At 46.2% G+C, this 21,888-nt stretch overlaps 1 protein-coding gene across 7 annotated transcripts in view; it reads left to right on the top strand.

Annotated features, from left to right (window-relative positions):
* The window catches only part of PPFIBP2 (PPFIA binding protein 2), a 167,559-nt gene that overhangs the window by 77,055 nt on the left and 68,616 nt on the right, over positions 1-21,888 (top strand). For 6 of the 7 annotated variants that reach the window (XM_062196568.1, XM_062196565.1, XM_062196566.1 and 3 more), the window contains one exon: positions 19,292-19,378. In XM_062196568.1, coding sequence (XP_062052552.1) covers positions 19,292-19,378 — 87 coding nt within the window. Of the gene's footprint in view, positions 1-3,388; positions 3,442-19,291; positions 19,379-21,888 lie in introns of those variants that run through there. The other variant, XM_062196569.1, reaches the window with a different exon arrangement.

Here is a 21,888-nt window from a genome sequence, read left to right as displayed (position 1 = left end):
CTCTCAACCAGTGCCAGCAGCACCTGGAGTTCCACTCAGGTAGGTGACACTCCCGGGGCTCTGTTCCAGACCCAGGATGAGGGAGGGGCAGGTCACCATGGGTCCCTCTGTCCAAACCTGACCTTGGCCTCTTGGTTGTGCTGTTTCTCCCAGGACATGGTCTCAGCTTCTGCCCTTTGCCCTCGGTTGGCTGCCTCATGCTCTAGACGGTGCTCAGTGGAGTCTGGGTGCAGATGAGTGGATATCAGGGTCACTGTGACTGTACCCTGTTTAGGTTTCTGCGGATTCCTCTTCAGAGATGGCTCTCTGAGATGCCCCCTCACAGGAGCAGGGTGATGGAAGCCTGAAGCCCTCCGTCCCTCCTCCCCCCACAGGAGGGGCAGCGCTCATCGTTCAGAGAAGCTGCTTAGGCCAGATAAAACCCAGGCTTTTCAGTTCCTGGGAATCGGGGGTCATCTTGAGAATCTGATGAAAACTCTGTTTTCGCAGAAATAGAGATTTGTACAGACAAATAGCACTTTGTGTCTGTTTTGTCAACATCTTCAGCGACTTACCCCTGAAGCCCATCTGTGGACCACCAGGAAGAGCCCCTGGCCAGGACGGCCTTGCAGGTGAGCGTGGCACAGCTGTGAGGTGGCCTCAGCGTGACGGGCAAGCAGAACCGGGTCTGGATGCTGAGGTGCCTTTAGCTCCTGAGTTCATTGCATCTCCCTCTCCCCACCCTTCTCCCTCCTGCCAGCTACAGGGATGGATGGTGCTGCCTTGCTCCTAGAGCTTTAGAGTGTTATGTTGTGGGTTGCTGAGTTAAATTATAATATAAATGTACTTTGGGTGTTTAAAAAAAAAAGGCTGAAGTAAGAATTTCTACTTGAGGATACCCTAAAAATATGTGAAGAATTCAGCTCGGCCGGATTGCCTCCCTCGCTGCTCCTTCCCCTTCTCTCCCTCCAGGCCTCTGCCCTTTGTTCCTCACACAGGAGTTGAGCTAGGAGATGCAACTGGCCCCCTCTTTCCTCTTGGAGTGAAGCACCTTTTCCCTGGGGAAGCAGACCTGCAAGTCTGTTTTCTCCAAGTAAAATCTGTTTCTACTTGGCCAGTCATACCATTTGAACCTCATTCTTTCATTCAGAGAATGTTTAAGCTCCTACTGTGTACCAAGAAACTGTGCTAGGCATGGAAATTAGAGAAGTGAGTCAGAAGTTAGATGCACTTGGCAGCAGTCAGATGTGACAACCGTCAGCCATGCTTCAGTGTCAGGGCAAGAGGTGGAGCGAAGAGGAGAGTGGATGCCCAGGAGAGGGTAGGGGAGAATCCCTTGGGAAAGCTTCCTGCAGGAGCTGTACCTGAGCCATTTCTGCAGGGCTGGGGCAGGCAGCAGGCTTGTGATGGGCAGTCACGTGGCCACCTCCACACCCCTGTCCTCCTCTCTTGTGCCAGAACCTAAAGAAGGGCCCTGAGCTCCCCCAAGGCTTTCTCCTACCCTCCAGGGACAGAGACTCCGCCCTCCTCACCCAGCCCAGCCCCCACGTCAGCTCCGAGCCTCCTTCCCTGGAGCCCCAGGTATACCTTCTTCACATCCTGTGTGGTCATTCTTTATTTACCCAGGGTAGGAAGTCGCTTTCATTTGCCTTGAATGCTAGGCACATGTGTGTTGACTGAATGCGTTACTTCATTTGACTTTCCCAGGCTTCTAGACAGAGAAGAGAAATAATAACAAAACATACCTCCCCCTGCACCCTGAAAGATGTTCTCACTGGCACATGGTGTTGTGGTCTGGGGGCGGGGAACCCTGCTGGGTGAGTCCTGGCCGTGCCCTGGAAGTGGGCCAAAGGGGAGGAAGAGGTTCTGGAGCTCAGAGCCAGGGCAGCCCAGCCTGCTCTTCCCTCCCCTTCTGGCCTCTGAGCTGGGTGTGCCTGCAGGAATTTACTCCTCCCCTCATGCCAGCTGCTGCCCAGAGCTCCCCTCCCTGCGCCTCTGTGATCTCTGGGGGCAGGGCCAGCCTGCCTGGACAGTACTGCTGGGCACTGGGCCCTGCTTCTGAGCCATGCCGAGGGGCACAGTGGCACCTAGTAGCCTCCTCTGCAGGCTGGGTCTTCCAGGAAATGCCCTGGTCAGCTGCGAGGCCCATGGCAGTCACAAGATGTGCGTCTGCAAGCCATTTAGGAGAGCAGAGCACAGGGCCCTTGCATGTAACCACAGCTGCCGCTGCACCCACATCAAAGCTCACTTTCGTAATCAGCCATTGCCAAGGGCCGCACACTAAGGGCCAGGCAAAGGAAAAAAGCAGTTTTTAGGGGAGCTCTCAAAGGAGATGGGAGGGTGGAGGAGGGGGTGGTATCTGGGGAGTGCTGGCAGTGGGGCACCCTGGAAAGCCAGCCTGTGACCTGCCCCCGCCAGCTGGTCTACAGCTCCTTCCTCCCCCAGAGCTGCTCCCCAAGTCTCGTGGAAACACACGTGCTGTCCACCTCCTTCACGTGTAGAGCAGGTTTTCCAGGCTGAGAACAGCCAGAAGCAGTACCCCCTTGGGTGCAGGGAGCCCTGTGGTGGCGGCTGCTGGCAGCCCTGCGGGTGGCGAAGGTCTCCGAGCTGCAGCAGTTGGCCTCCGGAGGACAGCGCCAGCAGCGCCAGGGAGAGCAAACCCCTGCCCGGGACCTGGCATACCACAGGGCCAGGAACCCGGACTTGGAGTTCCTTCTGAGTCTTCCTTTTTGGAAAGGACAGCTTTCCTCGGGGCACAGCCTGTTGCTGCCTGGAAGAGGGGTAGGCGCCGCTTCGGGCGGGGGGTCAGGCTGTGTGTGGGAACCAGCAAGCTCCTCCAAGAGCAGCACTTATTTTTAGTCTTCTCCCCGGTCCCAAATAAACTGAGAGCAGCTGGGAGCCCGTGGGTAAACGCAGAGTGAAGCAGAGACAGGAAATCGGGGGCTCTCGGTAATGAGTTCCAGCCACTCCAGCAGGGGGAAGGCAGACGAGGAATTTTCTTCAGGACTCTTTCCCTCTGGCAGGCTCTGGTATTATCATGGAGGGGAACGGTGTGTGTGTGTGTGTGTGTGTGTGCGCGCAACTCTGCCCAAGTCGTTCCCCCTACCTTCTTGTTAGTTCTTATTGCTCCTCGGGGCGCTGAACCCCAGTCCTAGGGTGTGTGTGTGCGCGCGCGTGCCTGTGGGGGCGGTGGGGGAGGACAGGCGAGCGGCTCCGTCTGCCTGAGTTCTTGTGTATCTGAAACTGTTTAGGGAAAGGCTGAAGGACACGGGCCAGGCAAGTGGGGAAACTTGAACACAGCCTGGCGTTCCTGCGGGGGGAGGGGGCAGCGACAAGGAAGAGGAGAGAAGTTGGTCTCCAGCCAGAACAAGGGCCTTTTCCACCGGCATCTAACTGCTGACATGGGTGCCCAGCATGGATGGGGACATTGATGTTTACAAGCATTTCTCCTGGCTGAAGAGGGTAAGTGACTGGCGGCTTTGTGTGGGTCTCCGTGGAGATGAGCCAGGGGAGAGACACTCTGGGCTGTGGGGTATGGGTGTGTGTGTGTGTGTGTGTGTGTGTGTGGTAGGGGAGCTATTTGTCCGGACTCATGAGAATCTAATTATAGGCACTAGGGCGAGAAAACAGGCAGCTGTCTTTGTTTCTCCACTGACAGTCTGGTGAATGAGCCTCTGTGCAGAAAGGCAAGAATGAAGTGAGGAAAGTTGAGTTATTTTCATGCTGCCGGTTAAGTAGTCGGAGACTCCAGACGACCCTGTGGCCGGGGAAGCAAAGGTGTCCACTGCTTTTCGGTGTAGGGACCCAGAGAGGAAGCTGCAGCCTTTCACTACGTGCAGAATTCGGAAGTTGTTGAACTCGTTCTCAGCTCCGGTGCTACCCGGTGTGGAGGGGACGTCTGTATTTCCAGAGGAAGGCTCTAGGCCAGTTCTCTTCAGTGTTCTGAAGCCGAGGGTTTGGGCTGCAAGCTGCTGGTGTTTCTTTTGGGGCTGAATGTGAATGTGTGGTCGGAGCGAGGAATGAATGAACGAATGAATGAGTGAGTGCTGGGAGCTTGCTCACAGGACTCAGACTCCTTTTTTTCTGGCTGCTGTTAAATTGGCTAAGACAGATTTGCATTTATTTTCACGCTGAGAAATTTTAGGCTGTTTTTCAGAGGCAGGAAAGGGCAAAGCAGCAGACAGCATTAGAGATTTGACCTTGTAACTGCGGCAGGACAGGAGGAGGGCCAGGGGAGATCTGGCTCAGGCAGAGGGTGCAGGTGCCCAGACCCCAGCTCCCAAACACTGGGCAGGATGGTATTTGTGTGTGCCCTCTGCAGAGCTTCCTCAGGAAATACTGAGTTCTGGGCACTGGGTATACAGTGGCGGACAAAGTAGAAGCATTCAGGAAATGGAGGTTAAACAGTCCCAGGAAATAAACCTCAGGTTACAAATCGATAAGTGCAGACAAAGAGCAACAGAAGGCTCTGGACCGATATTGATTGAGAAGGCAGGTCAGGGAAGGAGTCTCAAAGAAATAGCAATTCACAGAAACACGAGAGAGCAGGAGGAATGCGTCAGGTGAAAAGCAGGGTGAAGAACATTCCATGCGGAGGAGATGTTATGTACAGAGGTCCTAAGGCAAGAGGGATCCTGGCAGGTTTCAGGACCGGAAGAAAGCCGGCGTGGCTCAGCTCAGCGACAGTGGGGAGAGGCGGGCGGTGCCAGGCCATGCAGGACAGTGACGGCTGCCGCAAGGCTTGTGGGTGATGTGGCATGTATGATGGGGGACTTGTAGCAGGAAAGTGACTTGGGACGCACTGGAGGGTCCGATTTTTGTGTTAAGAAAATTATCTTAGCTGTGATGTGGTATATGGTTAGCTATGTTAGGAAAAGTAAGGCAGCTAAACACAATTAGAGAGCTGGAGGACTTGAAGGGACCAACTAGTGCAAACCCCTCATTTAACAAAGCCCAAGAGAGGCTAAGAACTTCGTTGTTATTAGTGTCATAGCTATTAGTGGTGCAGCCTGGTCTTGAACTCTGTTGCCTGTCTCTCAGTCCAGTTTTCTTTCTTCATGTCCTCTGCCAAATATGTAGCAAATTATTGGTTTAGAACCCAGCGGCAACCCTGTGCGTGCACTCAGCCCCTGCCTAGTTAGGGATGGGGACATCACAACCAGCAGAGAGCACACTGAGATCACCAACATTTTGGCAAAGGTTTGCAAAATCTTAAGCTTTTAAAAGAGCCCAGTGAGAGAGATCCTAGGGAGAAATATGTGAGAAGTGTGCCTCCCACCATTTAGTCTTTCTCATCTAAAAAATAAATAAAAAAGAAGAAAAGAAGCAGCTATTAACTAACAGGTCCATTCAGCCATGGTGTGCTTGCCAGATTTGGAGCCCTGGTTTCTATGGACAGTAAGAAGCTTGTGAGAGAAATTCTAAGCAAGGAGACTTTAGAATCCTCCAGGATGACTAATAGTAAAACAGATATTTGTCTTCTACTTTTATAAATTTAAAAAGAAATTATTTGAGAGGCACAGAGAGAGGGGGAAAGAGAGCACACCCCAATTTGGTTTACTCCTCGAATGTCCACAACAGCCCCAGACTGGGGGGCTGAAGCCAGGAGTCTGGAATGCAGTCTGGGTCCCATGTGGGGCAGAAACCCAACTGTTTGAGTAATTACTGCCATACCCCAGGGCATAGTAGGAAGCTGGAGTCAGGAGTGGAGCCCGGTCTTGAACCCAGGTGATCAAAAATGGGAGGAGAGCCTCTTAACTGGCATCTTAACAAGCCAAACCTTTGGGAATTTTAGAGTATTAGTAGAAAGCAGAATAAAATATTGGACCTTGTTGTAAGCAGTATGCTCTGGGTGTGTTTTTTTTTTCTTTTATTTAACCTTACTCTTTACACTACTGCCAGACTTAAAATTTCCTTAAAAATTAAAAAATTCCCCTTTCATCCTGTAACCCTGATCATGAACCCCTAGGACTCACCCTTAGTCCGAAAGAGAAAACACAGGCTGCTCAGCTTGCTTAGCCTTTGAAAGCCTTTGTAACCCAGGATCAACTGAACTTTTTCATTTTACCTTTCATACTTACTTGCTCGAGGTCCCGAACCTGCTCCCTCCCATTTGGGGGCTTGTAACCCAGAAGCTCTCCATCCCCCTAATTCCCATCTTAATCTGACCCCTTCAATCTCATCTGCTACTTTGCCATGAATCTTTTATTGGCTTCATCCCTCCAGGGGGCTCCTCCTGCCCAGGTCTGCAGCATTTCCCATCTGTCAGATTCACCCACCCCTTCTCACATGATTCCTTAGGGAGAGCAGGTTTCTTTGGACCCACATTTTTCAAGTGAAAATACTGTCATCTTCATTCATCCTTACAGAGGGAAGTGAGTTCTAGGAGAAGAGATGCCTGGATGAGGTGTGACCTGGTGCACAGGGCCCTTTTGACTGGTCCACAAAGACCCGCAGGCTGTGCCACCAGGATCCTTACTGGACTAGTTGAAGGGCAAGGGCAGGACCAAGGGGGAGGTACCTACATTTCCTATGTTTAGGGAGGCACAGAGCTTGAGGAGAAATATTTGCTCAGGAGAAAACCCAAGCACCAAAAAACACCTTCTGAGGCTTGTGAGGGACAGGATAGTGTGTACTGTTACGGTTAAGAACACGCACTGTGGAGTGAGGCCTACATGAGAATCCTGGCTTTTGCACGGTTTCCAGCTGTGTGGTCTCAGGTAGATTACTTCAAAAGTCTGTGAAATAGGGAGGACGATAGTGTCTGCCATGCACAGATTTTGTGAGCATTAAGGTAATGCATGTAAAATGCTGAGTGTAGTATCATGCGGGTAGGAAACATCTACTATTCACTGCTCTTGACTGCTGTTGGCTATTTCCAGGAAGAGGGGGAAGGATTGAAAGACCAAGAGGCAGCACAGGTTGGTTCTCTCCTAGCAGTGCATGTTAGCCTTTTCAGTCCCCATATTCCAACCCGATGTCCCAAACCCAGCATATAGAAGAGGCAGCTGTAACCTGACCCCCTGGTTGGTGGGTAGAGGCCCCATTGGCTTTGGACAGCTTGGCTGTGGTTGCTGGATGAAGCCTGGCTCCAGCCCATCCTTCATTTTATTCTCCTAACAGATAAAGCCTTGGAACCAGGTAATTCCTGCCACATGTACCCCACAGTCTTGGCTCTCTTGCCTGTTTGGTTCCTGAGTCAAACAGCTCCCACCTGTCCTGCATTGAATTCAGTGGATCCAACCCACACAACCTTGAGAGAGTTTCTAAAAATAGCTCCCAGCAGGGTCTCTGGGGCCCACGCACTGCCCTCTGAGCAGGAGCTCATTTTCCCAGGAAAAGAAACCACAGCACTGTCTGCATCTTCACATTGCTCACTGGCTTCCACCACTCTGTGTGTGTGTGTGTGTGTGTTTTAAGCCAAATTCAAAACCTGAGTCATGAAGAAAATGGATTTGCCATGGGTCCACCTTGTAATTGGCTCAGGTTCTGCAGTAGAATGTGGAATGAACTCAGGCTAGTAATGTGGGATTTTTTTCTGTGTCATCTGGTGCTGGTCGCTCAGGTGGGAAGACAAATAGCAGCACAAGCATCCTAACTCCAGACGTCACCTTGCGTTCATATTGAACTGCAGTGGATGCTGGAGAAGTAGGCAGTAGCTTCTGTGAAAGCTCCTGGTTAAGAGTACAGATCATAGATCCAGACTCCTTGAGTCCATTTCTTAGCTTTATGTGACCTTGAACAATTTATTTAACCTCCTGAGATTCAGTTTCCTTGACTATCAGATATGGATAAGTAATCCAATAAATGCAAAATGCTTAAAAAGCACTTTGTAATTATGTTATGGGGCTGAGGACATCAGTCACGACTGACAACCCCTGTTACACCAGAGCCATGCACACAGCCTTGATTCTGAGTAGAAAGGTTTTCCAAGACTATACGGAGGGCAACAATGGGAATGGTTACTCAAGAGCTTTCTCTTGCTGTCCAGTTTCCTGTGGGCATCTCCCATTTCTAGCCAGTACACATCATGTGCCTACCCATCAGATTCCCCAATATAATCTGGAAGCTATGAGTCTACCATTTCTGAGCCCTAGCACCTGTGAATCCTATCTGCAAGCTCCTTGAAGAGAGGTCCTTGGGCCTCTTTTACTTAGTGGCATTTAATTACATGACATCATATAAAGGTCATTTGCTGAATAGCTGGTTGAGTACCCAGGGCAACACAGCCTTGGCAGTTGTGAGCTGGCAGCAATACCCTTTGCCTCAACCCCACATTCCTCTCTCCCATACTCTAGCACTTTTTCATGGTTTACCATTTGTTTCCAACCTTGTATTCCCTTCTCGATCGATGTGACTACCTATTTCACTGGAGAAAAAAATAACCAAATTGAGATGACTCTCCTATCTTCCCTCCCCTTCACCCCAAAGTGTAGCTTTGTTTACAGTATCATTTTTAAACTTCCTCTGTTCCACCAACAAAGAGTCCCTTCTGTTAGGGAATATCCCAACATCCTGTTCTCTTGACCTAATTTTGTTCAGTTCCTCCTATCCACTGACTGTTTCTTCTCATGTTTTCTCTTAACTTTTTTGTGCCTAGTTGCCTCTTGCCCTTGGAAATAAAGGCTTCTCCTTGATTTCTTAGGGGAGAAAAAGAAAGCAACAACAAATCAAAACTATCTATGACCTGTGCTTTCCTCTTCATGCTGCATCATAACATCTCCCTTTCACCATTAGTGTTCCTGGAAAAGCAGTCTAAAATTCACCATGTGTACTCCTTCTGCTCACTTCTAAACCCACGGCACTCTGTGCTTGTCCCCACAGTCAGCTTTAAAATTCCTTCTACACTGTTTTTACTGTGTCTACTTCCCAGGCAATCCTTCCCATCCATTTTCCCTAGAATTCATTCCCATTTGGGAATCTTGTCAGGTTGCTGGCATTCTTGTGTCCAAAGGAGTAGGTCCTCACTTTGACCCTGGCCTCGTTCTGTGTTCTCCAGTATTGGGTCTTTCTTGCCTGTTTGATTGTTGATTCCTCACATGGGAGATATAGGCAGTCTAAGAGGCACCAGACAATTAGCTCAAATGCCTCCAGGTGAGCTGCAATAGTCACCGTGCCCACGCCACCCCCAGTTCTAGTACCAGATGCTGCCACTCTGTCTCTGCAAATATCTTCAGTAATAATGAGTCAGTGTGTCTCTTGGAGTTGGCAAGGTGAGAAAACTCTTCAAAGAGTCTCCTCTTTATACTCCCCTCCTGGCTTTCACATTTCCCATCACAGGATAGCAGCACACATAGCGCTTCTACAGCCTGGTGCTCTAAGCTCCTTATATATTCAACTGCCTGATAAAGAGAGTTTAGCTGTGATGAAACTTAGCCAACGATATAATTTTGAGAAAAAAAATCTTGGTAAATCAAATGTATTTCTTCAGGTCTAGCTCTCGGAGAAGATAGCTACAAGCCTCACAGCAGCCCTTGGTTGCAGAGCTCTGTCTTCAAGGTATTCTGTTGGCTCTGGCAGACCCACCTATCTGAAGGGTAGTGATGGTCATGGCTTTTCAGATAGCCTGTCTTTATTGGGCAGAGGATTTCCAAAGATGCTCTTCTCCCATTCTCCTGGGAGAATTTCTCTATAGCTTTTAGACTCATTCAAGTGGTACTTCCTCTATAAAGTCTCTCCTTTCTTTTGAAGGTAAAATTCAGTTGTCCCTCCCTTGTGCCCCTGCTGGTGGTGTACATACAAATATGTATGATAGACTTATTACATCCTACTTTAAAGGTTGATTTATTTTGCATTTTTGTTCTTCTTCCCTCAAGACTACAGAGCTTTTTGAGAGTCAGGACCAAACCATTGCTTAGTACAGAGAATGGAACTTGGTAGGCAATTGGGAATGTTCAAGTCATTGAATAAATACATGAATAAAGTATGGCGGCATGCATCAAGAAGCTGTTTAATTCACTACTTGTGAACTCCTCTTTGTTCTTCTCTAAAAGTGGACAGATAGATTTTGGGTAATGATAACCCCATCAGCAACACTTACTCCATCTTTGTACATAATTCAAACCAAGAGTAGGAGAGCAGCATGGGATCTCTCTTGCTGGATTCCTACTACTGCTTGCATTTTATTCATACTGGGTTTAGAAGAAACTTCTTTAATTCTAGGCCAAAGAGAGTAGATTGACTTGAGCATCTCTCACCTAAAAAAAGTAGAACTTCTGTTGGGAATGATTAGGTTTGTAATAACTGCCAGAAAGCCCTAAAACTCCTTAACTAAAGAATCTAGACAGTTTGCCTATTTACAAGCACGTGCTTATACTCACACTGCTTATTTCTTTGGTGATGAGTAACCTGAGCCATATAATATGAATTGACTAGCCTTTATGATCCACTTATTTTTACTTTTTTATTTTGGCCATTTTATTTTAAGATATATATTTTCAGAGTTTCTAAAAAGCTAATATGTGAGTGGTGCTTCTGAACTTGAGTTACAGCCTTAGTGACTTTGACATCTGCCCTGAAGCCCTGTACCTAGAAGCCATGGTTCACTTGAAGTTGGTTTTCTGGATTTGGTAAGATTGCCTTCACAACGCAGCCTAGAAATACTATACATTTTGTTATTCAGCTAAAAGCGCATGTCCTCTAAGTGGCTAACGGAGGAAGAACCATTCCAAGGTGTATCCAGGGACAATGCTTACTCAGTATGTATGTCCAAAATCTCAGCCTATTTATAGGCAAAGAGCTGCCATAGTATTTTAGCATGCTCCAACCAGATGAGACAGAGTGTGTACTGTAGCAAAGATAGTGAAGGACCTGGAAACCATAGCTTATTGAAAATACTGAAGGGAGGGCTGGTACTGTGGCTCACTTGGTTCATCTTCTGCCTGCAGTGCTGGCATCCCATATGGGCGCTGGGTTCTAGTCCCAGTTGCTCCTCTTCCATTCCAACTCTCTGCTGTGGCCCGGGAGGGCAGTGGAGGATGGCCCAAGTGCTTGGGTCCCTGCACCCGCATGGGAGACCAGCAGGAGGCACCTGGCTCCTGGCTTCAGATCGACACAGCACCGGCCGTAGCAGCCATTGGGGAGTGAACCAATGGAAGGAAGACCTTTTTCTCTTTCTCTCTCTCTTACTGTCTGTAACTCTACCTGTCAAATAAAAAAAAAATACTGAAGGACAGTCTACTCTTTTACCTGGCCATAATGAAGTTGGTATTAAAAAAGGAGGGCAGATATATTTTGAGAACCCCAAGGCAGGAACTCTGAGAAGCAACTCTTGGCTCAGAAAACCAACATGATCACTAGAGCTGTCATACCAGTGATCTGGCTATTTTGGGATTTTCTCACACTCCTTGCTTGCATGCCAGATGATACTCCCATTGTGACCTCTCCCTTGCTCTATTTGACTGCTCTGGAACCCATCCTTTCCCCAAGTTCAGGGAAGAACAGTACTTACAGGAAATCTCCTGGGACATACTAGTCAGAAAATGCAGCAGAACTGCCCTCATCCAGCATCCCTGCAAGTATACCAGAACTTATAGGAGGATGTGTTCTCCTCACAGGTGCCAGCCAGGCTGTAAGAGATTCTGCATGGCCCTCCATGATAGCATCAAGCAGTCACACCCCATCAAGAACTCTGGAGAGCCTAACTTGCCTATCCCATGGCCAAGCTTTATAATGGAGAGATGAGGCCAGGAGTGACCAGGCAACATGGAACTTGACCAACTGCTACAGTCAGGGGCAATGGCTTTGCAGAAGCTGTCAGCAGATTTGTCTCAGAAGTTCATGTTTAACCTAAATTTGACCTAACCACTAGATTGGAAGAAATAGAAGTCCAAGATTTTGTGATTTGTCATTACTAGCTATTAAAATTCTCAATGCACTCATTATGAACATGCATGCATAGTACTTGCAACATGTAGTAAAACACGAGGAAGAAAAAAAATGTGGCTATGAAGATATGACTCAAAATGTGGGCATCTTTTCAGGGACAATGGAAAAGTGAACACATCTTTAGCTGTGTGTGCCCAGGGCATGATTATAGGGCTGTTGGCTAATACTGGGTTGTGTGTTGCCACACAGGCTTTCTCTTCTTCTTCTTCTTCTTCTTTTTTTTTTTTTTCTTTACAGTCTGAAAATAGTTCAGCTATTGTTCCCTTAGGTAGTCTGTACAGAGTTTTATAGATAATTCTTAGGTGTCCTGACCAGAAATATTGCCTCTTTTGTTCTCTTGACAAAAAGAATGAGTAAATTAAAACTTTTAGGAGCTGACATTATAATGCAGCAAGTTAAGCTGCCAACCGTGATGCCAGCATCCCATATCGGAGTGCCAGTTCAAGTCCCGGCTGCTCTGCTTTTGATCTGGCTACCTGCTAATGTGTCTGGGAAGCAGCAGAAGACGTTCTAAGTACTTGGGGGTCTGCCTCACCCAGGGGGAGACCAAGATGGAATTTCTGGTTCATAGCTGTTGTGGCCATTTGGGGAGTGACCCAACAGATGGAAGATCTCTCCCTCTCTCTCTTATCATCTCTCTCCCTGTCTCTCTCATTCTGCCCTTTCAAATCAATTAAATAAATCTTTAAAAGAAAAGAGAGAGAATTTGAAAAAACTTTTAGTAGAAAGATTGAACTAGTTCTAGCCGAACTTTGGTCTTTTAGCTTAAAGCCATTTCTATGATTTCTACATTCCTGTGATCCTTCAAAAACTGTTTATATAACCAGAGGAATTATTAGAGCATTCTGTACTTTGTCATGTTTGTTGACCTAACCGATCCTCTCTGAGGCGCTGTGAGATCTAACTTTTCTCTACTGGGAGGATGGAAAACCTGAAGTGAGGTAAGTTACTGGAAATCTCACACAGGGTTGAGTTCAGCCCCAGACTCCTAATCATTCTCTCTGCAGAGAAGACTGTGCTGTAGGGAGGAGATTCTGCAGGAATTCTGTAAATGATAACAAAAGCTCCCCAACGCAGTCTCCATGGATCCTCTCTACATTGAAGCCCAGCTAGGCAAACAGTAGGGAGCAGGAAATCAGGGGCACTAAGCCTCCCAGCACCCAGAGCTGCCATGTAAACTGTCGTGTATGATACGTAACTCTTAAAATAGCTGTTAAGATGTTTGTGCTGTAATTTACTCCCTCATTTATTTTTCTCCCTTTCCCCCTTATGTCTTTTAGACTTATTTGTTTTGAAAGATCTTTTATTAATTTAGTTGAGAGTCAGTTATAGAGGGATCTTCCATCCGCTGGTTCACTCCCCAAATGGCTACAAAAGCTGGAGCTGGGCAGATCCGAAGCCAGAAGGCAGGAGCTTCTCTGAGTCTCTCACATGTGTGCAGGGATCCAAGCATTTGGGCCACCTTCCAGTGTTTTCCCAGGCCGTAGCAGAGAGCTGGGCCAGAAGAGCTGCAGGTACAAGAACCAGTGCCCATGTGGGCTGCTGGCACTGCAGGTGGGAGGCTTAGCCCACTACACCACAGCACCAGCCCCTGTCTTTTAGACTTTGACTACTATTTATTTCTTGTTTTAACTTAATTTTCCTTATCCTACATCCTCCCCTCTCTGTCCCACCACCTTGGTGGCACCCATGGGCCTGTCACATGTTGTATTCATTCCCTGTCTTAGATTTCTTGCTTTCTGTGGGAAATAAGAATAGAGAAACAGCTGGTGGGTAGAAAGCCATCCGTTCCACACACACAGGAGCCTGGGTGTCCTGTTTGTCCCAGTACTTCCCACATAGACATATCCTGTGCCACAAAGTAGATCCTCATTAGCCCTTGATGATAATCCTGATTTCAGCTATAGTTGCCTTAGAATTAACAGTTCAAGCAGTCAAACAATGGTAGGTAGAATTCCTTTGTAATTTGATACTGTATCCAGATAGGAATGCTTTGCTTTACATTTATTTCCAAAGTAGTAAATTTTAGACAATTGATCCCTCTTTGAGACAAATGAATTAGCCAATGAGCAAACAACTTTTGGTGGCAAATAACAGTAACTGAATTTAAACTAGTACAGGTTTATAGGGGACCAATAGGGAGGACCAGGATATTTCTCTGCCTTTAGACAGCATGAACCAGGTTTGAAAATGTCATTGATCTTCATCCTTGAATTCTTTGGTTTTTGTTTGCGTTTCCATGCATGTTATCTTCATAACTGACATCCGCTGCAAACCAGCTTCTTCCACATAGAGAGTACTTGGCCACAACAACCTCAGAATCTTCTAGCACCACAGTTCCCAAACTTGTGTTCCCAAGTTCGAAAATTCAGAAGAAAGATTTCAACCAGCTAAGCTTGGGCCATATGGCTAGGAGATGAGTCTGTCTATAAGAGGATGGAGCCCTCATTTGTACCATATAGTTACAGTTAAGGTGATGACCCTAACCTACTCTGGACAAACAATGGATTCCATTAAAGTATAGGTCAGAAGGGTGCCCCACCAGGACTGGTACTGTTCTCCATTCCTTTGCCTTAGCAAGAGAATAAGGGGAAATTGACTAGTCTGGGGTTCTCCACAATTGATAAAGTTTCTTCTTTGGGGCTTAAATGTCCCTGATAATCTCATCCCTCAGTAAAATATGGTGTTACCCAAGATCTGAAGATTTACTGTGTTCCTTGAATCTGCCAATATCCAGCTCTCTGTGTCTGAGGAATTTATGAAGAGTAAACTCATTGACCCAGGGGAGAAGTGGGATAGGACTCTGTTTAAATTAGGTTCATGTCTGTGTATAGCCTAAACTGTCCTGTATGTAGAGGCTGCCCCAGCTGTAATCTTGCTAGTCAGCCCTGTCCCTCCCGGCTGCACACAGTCCTGTCTCCTCTCTTTGTTCTCCTAATTGCTGAAGATGATTAACTGGTGTGATCAACTCCAAGATCCCCAACGATGGGAGTAGAACACCCTACACAGCTGCTTCAATTTCTTAAAGCTTCTCTCACTTAGGGGTGGCTTAGAAAATAGCCCCACTTTAGGCTGTTCGTTGCCCAATTTTTGCAGTAGGTCTGCCCAGCTGTGGTAGTCATAGCAATTTATATATCTGTGTGTGTGCGTGTGTGTGCGCACAATTCTGAAATGACCTGTAAGAGGCAGGGAGCTATGTTGTTACTGCTCCTGAGGGCACTCGAACATCACTTCCAAGACCTAGGAATGACCTTGATTGGACAATTCTGGTCTGTATTTTATATTTGCCTTCAAGAATCTGGGTTTTAGAGTATGGGTTCCTGGTATCCCAGACTTTTCCTAGTCTCTTGAGAGCCAAGCTTGATAGAGACAAAAGTGGTATAGCTTAATAATCATTGCTAAATTTTTGAGTTCTTGGTAGTATACATTCAAGAACTCCTTGTCCTGGTTCAGTTCTGCAAACAAGAGAGGTATTTTACTCCATTATTCTTCAACCAAAATGCCAGAGGATATGGAAATGTTAGTTTGTAATCAACATTTTACTTCCATAGGTACACAAGTCACATAGCTTCCATAATATTTTTAGGTAAGTAGACTGAATTTTAGTATGAAGAGCAATTCTAATCCTGGAATGTTTAAAAGAGAACGTTGATTTTTCCCCTCTGTCACCTTTGTAGCAATAACAGCCAAACTGAAGAGAAAAGTATTTGATCTAATCGGTAATAAAGTTTACAAAATCAGTCCATTGGACAGTTCTAACTGAGGACTTACATCCTCCAGTGAGTTAAAAAAAAAAACTCTAATTTATATTTGCTTGTGGAACAAGCATCCTTAACAAGGTCAAATTCACCTTTGCATTCACTTTCCATTCCATTGCAGGCAGAAATAGAAAGTTAGCATTAGCAACCTTCAGAATTGGATTTGACTTTCTTCTGCTCAATGGAATTCTGGCATGATTTTGTAAATCTGACTGCATGCTGGACAACTGCTCTTTCAAGTGATTTACCTCATAGAGAATATAGACAAGACTTGTCAGAGATTCACCAAGTCTGATTACTCAGGAACCCAGATATATAAACTCAGTACTGACCCAAGATTTCTATTGTAATTCCACTATTTGAATTAAGAAAGCATGCAAACCCTCTGGCAAAACAACCTCTTTGTATTTTTAATTTTTTTTTAATTTTGAAAGGTAGAGAAATTTTCCATCTGGTGGTTCACTCTCCAGATGCCTGCAACAGCTCCAGACCAAAGACAGGAGTCCAGACTCATTCTGGGTCTCCCATGTAGGTAGCAGAGACCCAAGTACATGAGCCACCATCTGCTGCCTCCCAGGGTGCACATTAAGCAGAAAGCTTGAATCTGAAGAAGGAACCAGGACTCACATTCAGGCACTCTGTTATGGACTGTGGGCATCCCAAATAGCTTTTTAACCACTGTTCCAAATGACCACCCAGCATTTAAATTAGATCAAAACATCGATGTCCTAACTCTTTGTAAAATATTTACTTATTTACTTATTAGAGAAGAGTAGAGAAAAGAAGAGAAGAGAAACAGATGAATATAGAGAGAACACCCATCCACTGGTTTACTCCCCAGATATCCACAACTACTGGGGCTGGACCAAACCAAAGCTGGGAGCTGGGAGTTCCATTCAGGTCATTTGCCTGGCTGTCAAAAATCCAATTACTTGAACCAATACAGCTGCCTCGCAAGGTTTGCATTCGTAGGAAACTGGAAGATTCAACTGGGAACTGAACCCAGATACTCCAGTGGGACACAGAGGCATCCTAACCAATGTCTTAAATGTGGAGTCTTTGTGCTGCAAAGGTGTCCTCATGGATATTGTTGTCCCATTACACAAAGTGGTTTCTTCCTTGCTGAGGAATAGTTATGCTTCTTCTAAGCAGTCAATTTGATTTTCTGTATTGATCTTTCCATCTTTTAACTGATCATGCTTCTCTTTTCCCATTGGCTGCTAGAGTAGATCTGGATTTTTTTTATGGGCTCTATGGCATACATTTTGTGTACTAATTGAACTTAGGATCCCTGCTTACTTTCTTATCCTTATTTTTGTCAACTAGTAAAAACAGTTGCCACTTTGGGTATGGGTAGACCTTTTATTACAGTGAGAGGCTTACTGCACCTCATGACATGAATAAGGTACGGTGGATGGAGTGGCTTGCTGGAGTCTTGGGGAAGGATCTTCTCTTTGGTCTTTGCTCCTTCACTTCCTGCTGGAGAAATGACACTGCCAGTGGTGGGCAGTCTCATGCACACGTTGACTCTGGGCCTGGGATCTGACATGTAGAGCTTAGCATCGATGCATGGGTTATTTTCTATTCTTGCTACCAACTAAAAATCACTATCTTTAGCAGACAAGAATCTGCTATAAAAGAATTATTTTTGGCCAGCGCCATGGCTCACTTAGCTAATCCTCCACCTGCGGCGCCGGCACCCTGGGTTCTAGTCCTGGTTGCTCCTCTTCCAGTCCAGCTCTCTGCTGTGGCCCGGGAGGGCAATGGAGGATGGCCCAAGTGTTTGGGTCCCTACACCTGCATGGGAGACCAGGAGGAAGTACCTGGCTCCTGGCTTCGGATCGGCGCAGTGCCAGCCGTAGCAGCCATTAGGGGAGTGAACCAACGGAAGGAAGACCTTTCTCTCTGTCTCTCTCTCACTGTCTATAACTCTTTCTCTGTCTCTCTCTCACACTGTCTAACTCTGCCTGGCAAAAAAAAAAAAAGATTTTCTGATTTTCTTTCTTGTATGTTAGTCAGAGAATTTGACCATGTGAGAACTAGAATATTCATTGCTGTAACAACAATAAACTATCATCAGCAAAGAAGTGGCTTGTGATCGTTAAGTAGGCCCTTTGTGCTATGAAATAGTACCCACAATAATGAACAGGACACTGCCTTATGAGAGGCTGGAGTACCAGACAGTGGCATAGCTGTGGGACCTGGTGCCGTCCAGACTACCTGGCATAGCTGCTTTGGGACTTGGTCTCTGGACTTGCCCTCTCACTGTGTCATCAAAAGACAACCAGTTCTTCTCTCACCAGTGAAATCCCAAAGCTGGAAGCAGGATGTTTAGTTCCCATTTCTGTTCTAGAGCTGGGTGCGGCTCTGTCACCTGCCCTCACCTAGGGTGGTATATTAGGAAGGGATAGTATATAGGAAGAGTTATCCTTTCTATCATGATAGGAGGTTGAAGCATCCATGATCAAAGCTGAAAAAAGAAAAATGGGCTCAAGACAAGGGTGGGTCATCTCTGGGCTTCTCTGACTTGTTCCTTTGTACATTCATGACTTTATTCTGGGCTGGTAGACACCTGCCTCATGAATATTGTAGCATTGGTTTCGCTGGACCAGCCCACATTATCATGATAATTGCTTTCACATTTAGCAATAAGATCTACTTACTTTTTCAGCCTGCCCAGCCTCTGGATGGCCTATGGTGGGCCTCTGGTCTCAACCTTCCACTCAGCCTGGAGGAATGGAGCGCTGATATTCCTGGGGCCAGCTATCAGCTTCTTCCTTCATCATGGCCTACAGTGAGGTCAGCCATGCCTAGAAAGTGATGGCTCCCATCTCTAGTTCAGGGCATTCTCTCCTCTGTCATCTCACACCCTCTCCATTTCCTGTTTTCTATACTTTCTGGCTACTTCACATTTCCTGTGTTTGCCATCTGCTTACATTTTGAAATTCCTCTGTCTGTTATTTAGGTTCTTCTCAAGGTGTTTAATCTTAGCTTGCATCTCTCAGGTCTCATTCCATAAAAATAGTCTCCCAGCCTGGCTGCCCAAGCCCTGTCTGGGGTAGGATTGGGTAGGAAGGGATCTTTGAGCAGATGAAGGGGCTTGTACTTAGTATCATGCCTTCTCCGTGTTCACGGTGATGCTCATAATGGGCATTCATGCTACAAAATGTGCCTGACTCTGGAGAACAGAGAACTCTGGTATGAGAGTTTGGAAACAGTGATTGCTCTTTAGGAGTTGCTCCCTTGGGGTTCCTTGGTGAATGGTACCAGCTCTTTGGTCTTCTCAAAAAGGAGACCACCACCCTCCCCACCCCCCACCCCACCCCCGTTGTTACTGTTCTGCAGCTCTAGCTAAACCAGACCTGGCAAGTCCAGTCAAGTCAAACACTGCTGGGTCTGAAGCTCCATCAAGACCCTCCCGGCCAAGGATGAGGTCATCTGAAAGGTGGCTGTGCCAATTTCCAGGACACACCTTTCAATGGCATGTGGTCTGGTCTTCCTTATAGTAGTTTTGAAATCTTGTGGTTTCCTGCTATGGTGGATGGTTTTGCACATATAATCAGTGAAACTGTCCTCACAAATTGCATACATTGCATACTCCATTTGGAAGTTGGTAAGAGAGAGCCAACTTCTTAAGTATCTTCTTTCCTCCCTCCCTTTATTCCCAGGTAAATCACCACAGTGCTGCTAGTAATGAAACCTACCAAGAACGCTTGGCACGTCTAGAAGGAGATAAAGAGTCCCTCATATTACAGGTGAGTCATTTTTGATGAGAATCATTTTATTCTCTTTTTAATATCTAGTCAAAGATTTATTTATTTATTTATTTGAAGTCAGAGTTAAGGGGGGAGTGGAGGTCTTCCATCTGCTGGTTCACTCTCCAGATGATCACAGTGGCCAGAACTGGTCCAGGGTGAAACCAGGAGCTAGGAGCTTTGTCCTGGTCTCTCATGTGAATGGCAGGCATCCAAAGACTTGGGCTGTTTTCGGTTGCTTTTCCCATGTCATTAGCAGGGAGCTGGATTGGAAGTGGAACAGCCAGGACATGAACGAGCATCCGTATGGGATGCCAGTATCACAGGCAGTGCCTTTAGCCACTATATCACAACACTAGCTCCCATTTTATTCTCTTATTTCAAACTCTGTTGCTTTCCCTAAGAGGGAGGGAAGTACAGGATTCTTGTTTGTTTTTTGTTTTTTTTTTTTTCTCAATTTTCCTGTTCCCAAAGTATGTGTTTTCAAAGTAGACTTTTCCTAAAACAAAGAAGAAAGTAACTGAGGGCACTATTTAACACTGGATTGGCTCTGGGAATCACGATTTTATTTATTTGTCATGCATTACCATGCACCTGCCTCTACACACTGGAAATCCTGTGGCCAGGCTGATTGCTGTCTGCTAGGAATGAACAATGTCCTCCTCAGGGAGCCCAGGTGCCTTGTAAGGGAGATAAGATGCATCCTCATGTCACCAATAGAAAAGGGCTGTGATATGGGCCTAAGGGTTCCCGTGGGGACTTGCCAATGAAGTCAAGTCCAAATCCTCTGAAGCCTATCTAGACTGATCACTGGAATGCCAGATCCCCTGGAGCTAGTGACATGGGCTAACTAAGCCTTGATGGCTTTCTTGCTTGAAGGAGAGAAACTCCACAGCTTCCATGGAGAAAGACAGGCAAAGGAACCTTTCTACCTTGAAAGCTGGTGTTCTTCCGTAGAACAGAAAGTTAGGCATCCTCACAGGAAGTACTGAGGCAGGAGCTCTTTGCCGTGTTAGCTCTCAAATGTGTAAATCAGTTGAGGAAGTATTTACTCAGGTCTCGTGCACATCAGATGTTAATGCACTATATGGGTAATATAAATATTAATATCCTAATTCCAACTCCTTAAAGAGCTTAAAGGGTAGTGAATAAGACTGTGGTGAAATGGAGGTGGGGCTGACACCTTCCCCAGGCTGTAGACTTGGAACACTAGAATTGTGAGGTAGCAGTGTGCTTGTTTCCTTTTATTTATTTATTTTTTCATTTTATATTAAAAACATGAGAGTGATAAATTATTTTAGAAACTTTGGAATACTAAGAGAATTTAAAGAAACAAGTTATCATGTTGGCCATTTGTCCAGAAGTTTTTCCTATCCTTCTGTTTTAAATAATTGAGTTCATACCAGATATACAATTTTGTATCCTAGTTTTTTTTCCCAATTCATTGATTTGCTCATTATAAAGTAATTGAATGTCCATGACTTGTCAGGTGCTGGTTTTAGATGCTGGTGATGTCACAATGAATACAACAGTCCTTGTGCTTGTAGAACTTCCATTCGTGTGTGTGTGTGTGTGTGAGAGAGAGAGAGAGAGAGAGAGAGAGAGAGAATATTGAACAAACCAGTATGTATAGTACTTCAGGCAGTGGTAAATATGGTAGAGAAAAATCAAGCTTTGTAAAAATTGTGCAGTCAGGGAAGGCCTCCCTGCCAGCAAGAGGAAGCCAGTGCAGGAGCCACACAAGATAGTGGAGAAGTGCATTCCAGGCAGAGGAGGTGGTCGTCCTGCCCACACTCTGAGGCAGGAGGGTGTTTGGTGTGTGGCAAGAACAGCAAGGGGCCGTTGTGACAGGGAGCCTAAGAAGAGATGCGGCAGGAGCTGCCTTCAGAGAGGTAGCGGGGCACAGATTTTAGGGCACATTATATCTCTTTTTTTGGTGGGAGCACATTATATCTCAAGGTGTTTTGAAGGATGTGTGATTTGAAACTTGATCCTGATGACATTGTTAATGAAAGGGTTTCCAAGTTAGGATTTTGCAGCAAACAGTGTGAAATTGCCAACTTTCGAGTCAGGATCGTATCTGGAGAGGATCATAATTTAATAAAGAAGCCGCATGTCATAAAACTCTCTTTGATTGTCATGGTTTTGTGAAATTCTGAATTCTGTAAAATTCTGAATGAACCCTATTTAAATAATTCTAACACAATCCTGGCAGTAAAGCCAAAGGTTGTCTCCAGTGGTTTCTGCCCCTCCAGAAGACCATGCACAGCTCTCAAGGCTGCTGCTCTGTGATCACTCCCATCCCAGAGTGGCCAGCCCCCAAGAGCAGGGTAAACTCTTGCTCAATTCTCGCAGCCTCTCTCCCAAGCTGAGTTAATTGGAGCTTTTGGCCCAGAGTCTTTCTTTCCCTCAGTCTACTTGGGAAAGAACAAGGCAAATCACACATAATAAAATACTTTGTTTCCAATATTAGTTAAAATTGGAAGCAAAGTCTTTTATATCTTATGACT

This window comes from Lepus europaeus, chromosome 7 (assembly GCF_033115175.1).
Source record: "Lepus europaeus isolate LE1 chromosome 7, mLepTim1.pri, whole genome shotgun sequence".
NCBI lineage: Eukaryota > Metazoa > Chordata > Mammalia > Lagomorpha > Leporidae > Lepus > Lepus europaeus.
Note: the sequence above shows the minus strand (reverse complement) of the source record. Positions and strands in the feature narration are given on the sequence as shown.